General features: G+C 45.1%; 1 protein-coding gene across 1 annotated transcript; it reads right to left on the bottom strand.

The window, feature by feature from the left end:
* Positions 1 to 1039: 1039 nt before the first annotated feature.
* Positions 1040 to 7459, bottom strand: C1QB (complement C1q B chain). Its single transcript, XM_044278574.1, has 3 exons — positions 7303 to 7459; positions 2008 to 2178; positions 1040 to 1922 (listed from the first exon to the last, which is right to left on the bottom strand). Exons 2-3 carry the CDS (start codon positions 2168 to 2170, stop codon positions 1348 to 1350), a joined length of 738 nt encoding a protein of 245 aa, XP_044134509.1. The 5' UTR covers positions 2171 to 2178; positions 7303 to 7459; the 3' UTR covers positions 1040 to 1347.
* Positions 7460 to 8211: the final 752 nt, after the last annotated feature.

Genomic DNA, 8211 nt, shown 5'->3' with positions numbered 1-8211 from the left:
TCTACGGAAAAAGTACACTGGATGTCACAGATATTTTTTGGATGCGCACACTTTACACCGGAGATGGCGCAGCTAATGTCACTGTCTGCAGCGGACACCGTCTATGGAAAAAGTACACTGCATGTCACAGATATTTTTTGGATGCGCACACTTTACACAGGAGATGTGGCGCAGCTAATGTCGCTGTCTGCAGTGGCCTAACTATTGCACGCTATTTAGCGCAGGATGCGCTAAAAATAGATATTGCTGCCACACACAATAGTCCTTAAAAGGACTTTTGGGTCTGTAAAGTTTTAGCAATTTAGTGCAGGTTGCGCTAAAAATAGATATAGCTGCTGCCACACACAACAATAGTCCTTATAAGGTCTTTTGGGTCTCTGAAAAGTTTTTCTAATAAAAATATTCGTATATAACTCCCTACACAGTCTGTCCCTTCTTAAGCACAGCTCTCCCTGACTAAGACTGAGCGGAACACGCGTCATCGGGTACTATATAGCACCCGATGACGTGTTCCGGCCAGCCAATCACTGTAATGCCAGTAACCAACATGGCTACAGCATTACAGTGAGGTCAGTACTTACCTGCTAGTTTATTGGCTGCATAGCAGCCAAGAAACGTGCAGGGAGGAGACTTGAGCATTGCACTCGAGCACATGTGGTATTCAGCCAAGTATGCCATGTGCTGAGCATCGAGATGCTCGAGCCGAACTGGTGCTCGGCCGAGCATGCTCAATCAACACTAGTTGTAGGACATGGATGTGCTCGGCGGAGTTGTTGTAAGACATGGATGTGCTTGGTGGAATTGTTGTAGGACATGGATGTGCTTGGTGGAATTGTTGTAGGACATGGATGTGCTCGGCTGAGTTGTTGTAGGACATGGATGTGCTTGGTGGAATTGTTGTAGGACATGGATGTGCTTGGTGGAATTGTTGTAGGACATGGATGTGCTCGGCAGAGTTGTTGTAGGACATGGATGTGCTTGGTGGTGTTGTAGATATTGATGTGTTGTGTCTCTAGGTAAAGAAAGCTTTTGATTAACGTTCAGACTGCAAACACACTTTATTTTCATGTTAAGCTGTGACATGTTAGGTGGTGTCATTGTCCATATAAGAAGACACATTATGTTCCCCATAATATACCAGGGGTGGATGAGTCACATAGAGAGAGGCGGAGCAGTGCATACATGTCTTTCTCCAGCACCCTATATGTAGCCCAAGCAAGATGCTAATGTGTTGGAGCAGAGGCATGGAAGTTGGTACAAGCAGGTGGCATAAGGGAGCGCTCATGTGACACTTCACATTGCTTGGCACTCTGGCATCTTGAAAGACAGCTAATTTTCTTGTCAATCTTAAGATTCTGCGAAGAGCAGGAAGCCGGAGAATATACTGTCTGCTCCTTCTGTGCCCAGCAGATAGTTTTTTTCAGTGGTCTCCAGCCAGACGGATTCTTCCTTGCTGACTTTCAGCACAACACCACCGGTTGTTGTCTGGAAGACATTAAGGACCTGGTCACAGAACAGAACAATCCTCTCTTTGGCTTCATTGACTCTACCTTTGACAATGTGGATGCAGAGGTGTCCCCTGGATGAGGCATGGTAGGTGAAGTAGTAGAGACCAGGGATCTGACAAGTGAATGTCCCATTATGGATGTTGTACTGTCTGTTCACATTGATGATCTCTCGATCAAAGCGAATAGGTTGATCCTTTCGTGGGTTTCCAATAGTGGTTTTCTTCACAGAGAAAGCAGAGTGCAGCTCGGTTTTGTATTCTCCTGATTGTCCTTTTAAGCCTTTTTCACCTTTATGTCCTGGATGACCTGGAGGACCCATTGGCCCTTTTGGCCCTACTTTTCCTGGCATTCCAAGTCTACCGGGGTCTCCTCTATGTTCTTCTTCATTCCAGCCAAGAAAGGTTCCAGGAGGACCTGATGTACAAGAGACATTAGATTATTAACAGGAGGTGATGTCCCATAATCTCCTACCCTACAGAATCATCCAGCATTGACTTACCCTGGTCTCCCTTCTCCCCATCTGCTCCATCCTTTCCATCTGCACCAGGAGTTCCGGGTATTCCAGGTATTCCTGGCATGCGAGCTTGGCAACTCTGCGTCCGACATAAGGGAAGAGAGAGGAGGACAATAGAGAAGAAGGTCAGTGCTCCTCCTGAATCCATTTTACCTCCTGGGAAAAGAAATGGCAGAGATTAGGATGTCATTTCATTATCATTTACAGGTCCTTCTAAAAAAAATTAGCATATTGTGATAAAGTTCATTATTTTCTGTAATGTACTGATAAACATTAGACTTTCATATATTTTAGATTCATTACACACAACTGAAGTAGTTCAAGCCTTTTATTGTTTTAATATTGATGATTTTGGCATACAGCTCATGAAAACCCAAAATTCCTATCTAAAAAAATTAGCATATTTCATCCGACCAATAAAAGAACAGTGTTTTTAATACAAAAAAAGTCAACCTTCAAATAATTATGTTCAGTTCTGCCCTTAATACTTGGTCGGGAATCCTTTTGCAGAAATGACTGCTTCAATGCGGCGTGGCATGGAGGCAATCAGCCTGTGGCACTGCTGAGATGTTATGGAGGCCCAGGATGCTTCGATAGCGGCCTTAAGCTCATCCAGAGTGTTGGGTCTTGCGTCTCTCAACTTTCTCTTCCCAATATCCCACAGATTCTCTATGGGGTTCAGGTCAGGAGAGTTGGCAGGCCAATTGAGCACAGTAATACCATGGTCAATAAACCATTTACCAGTGGTTTTGGCACTGTGAGCAGGTGCCAGGTGGTGCTGAAAAATGAAATCTTCATCTCCATAAAGCTTTTCAGCAGATGGAAGCATGAAGTGCTCCAAAATCTCCTGATAGCTAGCTGCATTGACCCTGCCCTTGATAAAACACAGTGGACCAACACCAGCAGCTGACATGGCACCCCAGACCATCACTGACTGTGGGTACTTGACACTGGACTTCAGGCATTTTGGCATTTCCCTCTCCCCAGTCTTCCTCCAGACTCTGGCACCTTGATTTCCGAATGACATGCAAAATTTGCTTTCATCCGAAAAAAGTACTTTGGACCACTGAGCAACAGTCCAGTGCTGCTTCTCTGTAGCCCAGGTCAGGCGCTTCTGCCGCTGTTTCTGGTTCAAAAGTGGCTTCACCTGGGGAATGCGGCACCTGTAGCCCATTTCCTGCACACGCCTGTACACGGTGGCTCTGGATGTTTCTACTCCAGACTCAGTCCACTGCTTCCGCAGGTCCCCCAAGGTCTGGAATCGGTCCTTCTCCACAATCTTCCTCAGGGTCCGGTCACCTCTTCTCGTTGTGCAGCGTTTTCTGCCACACTTTCCTTCCCACAGACTTCCCACTGAGGTGCCTTGATACAGCACTCTGGGAACAGCCTATTCGTTCAGAAATTTCTTTCTGTGTCTTACCCTCTTGCTTGAGGGTGTCAATGATGGCCTTCTGGACAGCAGTCAGGTCGGCAGTCTTACCCATGATTGCGCTTTTGAGTAATGAACCAGGCTGGGAGTTTTTAAAAGCCTCAGGAATCTTTTGCAGGTGTTTAGAGTTAATTAGTTGATTCAGATGATTAGGTTAATAGCTCGTTTAGAGAACCTTTTCATGATATGCTAATTTTTTTAGATAGGAATTTTGGGTTTTCATGAGCTGTATGCCAAAATCATCAATATTAAAACAATAAAAGGCTTGAACTACTTCACTTGTGTGTAATGAATCTAAAATATATGAAAGTCTAATGTTTATCAGTACATTACAGAAAATAATGAACTTTATCACAATATGCTATTTTTTTTAGAAGGACCTGTATAGCAGAGGTTCAGATCTGATAAGGTTTAGGGTCATATACGTCATTGATGGTACCGCACAAAAAGAACAGGCCGGACTACGGGGCAGAGCCTTTAGGGGAGGCCAACGAGATGGGGTGTTGGTTCAGGGAGACCCCGGGGGGGTTGGGGGGTAATCGTGGGGTTGAGTAGGCAGGGAAAGAAGAAGTGGCCATTTTAGGTTAATCCTGCTGGGAGCACTTACCCTTTGAGATAGAAGCAGTAATTGGAGAATTGAGGGCAGCTGAGGTGGTCTGGGGCACTGGGTGGGTGCAGGAGCAGATACAGGAGTTGTTGAGGGGGTGGCTGAGGCATCTGTATCGTCTCAGCCACTGTCACGCCGGCCGCGGCGGGCTTGCCTGCTGGCGCTCCTTAGCACGGTGCAACTTCCCCCCACGAGCTCAGCGCCGCATTAGGAGCCCCTCTAGGGACCCTTCATGCTTTTAGGCAGCGGGGCAGGCTCCTTCCCATGCGCCCAGGCGAGTTTGGGGATGATGGATTTAGGTAGGGGTTTTGGGCACTTATTGGGAGTATTAGCGGGCTTATTAGCAGGTGGGGGGATGGCGGGGGCGTCACCATTGCTGGCGGGGGGAGTTACAGGCATACCTTCCAACTTTTGAAAATCGCAAAGAGGGACAGTATGTGCGGCAGCAGCGGCACGCATCACGGCAGTTTTTTCATACTAGGCTGCGCCTCTAACCCTGCCCAAAGCATAATTGCTGACTCCATCAGAACTGCAGCATCTGGGGATCGGTTAGGTGAGTATAAGTTCCTTTGGTAAGGAGAAATTTAGTAAATGTATTCATGCACATTTCTGCAGTGTCCCACTCAGTGATGGTCGTGGGCACTTCAAACTTTTTGTAGCTAATGTATTTCTGTATTTCCCTGTAATTCCCATTAACAGGCTGTTATAGGTCATTACATCTATTCGCCCCTAGGTGGTGCTGGCACTACTTATATATATATATATATATATATATATATATATATAGTCTGGGGTTTGCTAATAAAGTTAGTTGAGAGAATTCAGTAGGAAGAGAGAGGAAGTTGGTAGAGGTAGAGAGGAGCAGGACAAGTCTATTCCACCATGTAGCTGACTGATTAGCCTCTTGGCTCTGGCCAAGACAAGGGAGCACATAGAACAAGAACTGCATTTCAGCAGCACAGCACAGACCAGTGAGTCTATGTCTGAATAGAGAGAAAGTCTAGTGGAGGTTAGAGCCCTGACCTCAGACCACATTTACAGACTTTGTCATATTACCACCTGCCTCCACCTAGGACTTAGTACTTAGTACTTTTCCTCCGCCTGATCAGCCACTGGGTTCCTAGCTTACTTTGGGTGTACCATATCCATCTGAAGGTCAGTCCAGTGGGTCCACACCTAGGTCCCGGTTTCCCCGTGTCCCAACTCCCTCAAAGGTAGCACCTGGTACACCCCTCAGGAAAGTCTATCCTCACCATCAGAGGTATTGTGAAGAACGAGGGGTGTAGATATGTGGTGTCTGGCCCTGCAGGAGGACATTGAGACGACCTTGGGAGTGTGGAGGCACGCTTAGACTTAAGGGGTCAAGCCTGCGCGTTGGTGGCGGTGGGAGGTCCTTGAAGTTGAAAAAATTCTCATGTGGGGATGATGGGAGGGCTCCATGGTTGGGGCTGGACTCCCATGGTTGGCGGTTGGTTGCAGAGTGTGGGGGCCATCAGTGGTGCCTCTGAGCTGGCGCCTATCGACTGGAGGCAAGATGGCTCATCCCAGACGGGGTAACTCCTTATTTGGGGCTTCAAGGACATCCCCCAAAATTAATTATATGTTATACAGATGTAGCAGGGTTAGCACTCCAGATCTTAACTCAAATTTCTTAACTCATCACGTTATCTTGAGACAAAAGCCATTGAAAAGCAATTGAAGGTGTTTGCTTAGATTAGATAACACAACTCAGAAATCTCAGAAAACAGGAGTGTTAACTCTACTCCATCCATACATATGAAAAATTGGTATTGTGCATATGCCGTTGCATATAGGTTTTTGTTATGTTATGCTAATTAAAAGGTTTATATGTCATGGTAATAAAGCGGCTGCTGTGGCAGATTAAATCAAACCCTAGTGTCCGTGATTTATTGGGGTCTTAGTTATTTATGGAGTTTTAGTGGGAAAGGCATCCAGAGGGTTCAGGTAAGTATTATAGGGGTGGAGCGGAAGGTAACCAGTACTACCGTCAAGATTGTCGGATGACTACATCTCATATCTATGACTAATACATTATCCACTACAGATGCATTATCCAGTGGTCATGCTTTTTACATAATGAGGCGACATTTCATTCTTGTGCTACAGATTTTTGGGTCCCCTGGTATCCTGAAAACCCCACTCTCTCTAAAGAGACTGAGTGATACATGGAGAAGCTGATACCAGCAGGATCTGAGGGACAATTCTTCACAATGACCTCCTATGGAGCTGTCTCATCAGAGCACTAGGCTAGCCACAGCAACAAGGCTAAAAAACGGATGTACCCGCTGCTGTGTTAACCTCGGGACCCAGCTAATGAGATTGAGAGATTTCTATCTGTGATATCTCTAAGGGTTCTTGCTCCTTTATGTAAAAATAATTGGTTTATTGCATATGTAATTCAGGACTATACAGGAACCATAAGTGCCAAGCGAGGAAGTCACACTGCAACCACACATGAAAGATTTATGCAGCGGTTCCTATAAACCTATGAATTCCAGGAAAATTCCCCACTATAAACGATATATCTCCCAGCATGAGCAGAAGAACCGTCTTTTCTGCCTTGCCCCAGTACAGGGGCTCAATGCACCAAATCACTTCCCCATCATCCTTAGATCATCCCCCTTCCCCTGTTATTTTTTGCATCACTTCTTCTGCTGTTATCTCCTCAACAACTAATAATCTCCCTGTTAATTCCACAACATATCCTCATTATCCTAAATAATCTCCTAAACAACTCACTGTCATATCCCCATTATTTTTAAACGAGTTGTTCCATGAAAAATATTCTACAGTTTTAAAACCAGCACCTCGATATGAATATTTTTGTAATTGTATGCAATAAAAAAATTAATAAAGCTACTGAGTTATTTAATAAAATGTATCTGTATAGCGCCACCTGCTGTTTGTTTCTTTGTCCAGTTTACTGAGATGGCCGCACATGCTCAGTTTCATCATTTATCTCTCTCCATCATAACCCATTCATCTTTTCGTCATCTCCACATCATCTCTCATTATTTTCCGTTATACCACATTATTACAGAACAATCTAGCTAATTTCCTGCACATTTTCCCAACATTAGCTCACATTTTATGCACATATCTCCAGGTCTATTTCATTCTATACATAATCAATTTGTCACGAGGAGCTGCAATGATGTGAGTTGGGGCCTGAATATGGCAAACCTCTCCCCAGAATAAGTTGGACTTGGAGACTGACACTTACCTTGCAATCTGGACGTTGGGCAGAAATCACTGTTTGGGAGAAGTTGTGCAGATGAAAATCACAAACATGAATTACACAATGTATAGAAAGCAGAAGTGTCAGCAGGACCAGGAGACAGGCGAGAACTGGATGCTATCGTTATAGATTTCCTCATATGAAGAATTCTCTTCACTGCTTCCTCTTTATACTGAGCAAACTGCTAAAAAATAAGACAAAGGAGATGTATTAATATTGATACAAAGAAAAAGCAGTTGTAAGCCGTGTACTGGGGTGGGCTCCCCAGGATACAGTGAAGTCACGAACGAAGAAAGCAACCCCAACAGCAGCTTTTGCCAAAACAGAATTTTACTTAAATGTGGCAATAAACACAACCACAAATGCTGGGAATATACAATATAATTACATACACCCAGGCCAAAGAAGCAAAGTGATGTAATTTACCTATTGGCGGGCACAACTAAACTGCCACACCTTACCTGTTATTACCCTAAAAACAAGAACCACTGTATGGGTGTGTGTTATGGGCTATCCTGCGGTGCAGCACAATAGCTTACAATCTAACCAAGTTATACAGTATTCTCCCTCCAGGGGCATAGCTAAAGGATCATGGGCCCTGGTGCAAGAGTTTAGCTTGGGCCCCCCTTCCTTCAGTGCTTTATGGCCAGGGGCAGGGAAGCATATTGCCTTCGTGCTGCCTAAAGCAAACATTGAAACGGCCACCCCCTGTACAAATTCTTGATATTACCCCTTTCCCTCCAGCCAGAGGTGTAACTTGAACAGCATGCACTTTCTATAATACTGGTGTCTTCTTATGTGGCACAAGGGTCTTTTGGGCCCCCTCAGGCTCCTGCTACCTCTGCACCCCCTATAGCTACGCTCCTGTCCCCCTCCCATAACTGGTCCTGTAGC

The sequence above is a fragment of the Bufo gargarizans genome, chromosome 2, assembly GCF_014858855.1.
Source record: "Bufo gargarizans isolate SCDJY-AF-19 chromosome 2, ASM1485885v1, whole genome shotgun sequence".
NCBI lineage: Eukaryota > Metazoa > Chordata > Amphibia > Anura > Bufonidae > Bufo > Bufo gargarizans.
The sequence above is the reverse complement of the archived record's forward strand: the minus strand, read 5'-3'. Positions and strand labels throughout refer to the sequence as shown.

Excerpts from the sequence above, each read along its gene's own strand:
- C1QB (XM_044278574.1), bottom strand. The coding sequence starts at position 2,170 with ATGGATTCAGGAGGAGCACTGACCTTCTTCTCTATTGTCCTCCTCTCT. Across the intron at positions 1,923-2,007 it reads TGGGGAGAAGGGAGACCAGG|GTCCTCCTGGAACCTTTCTT; the intron begins GTAAGTCAATGC and ends CTTGTACATCAG.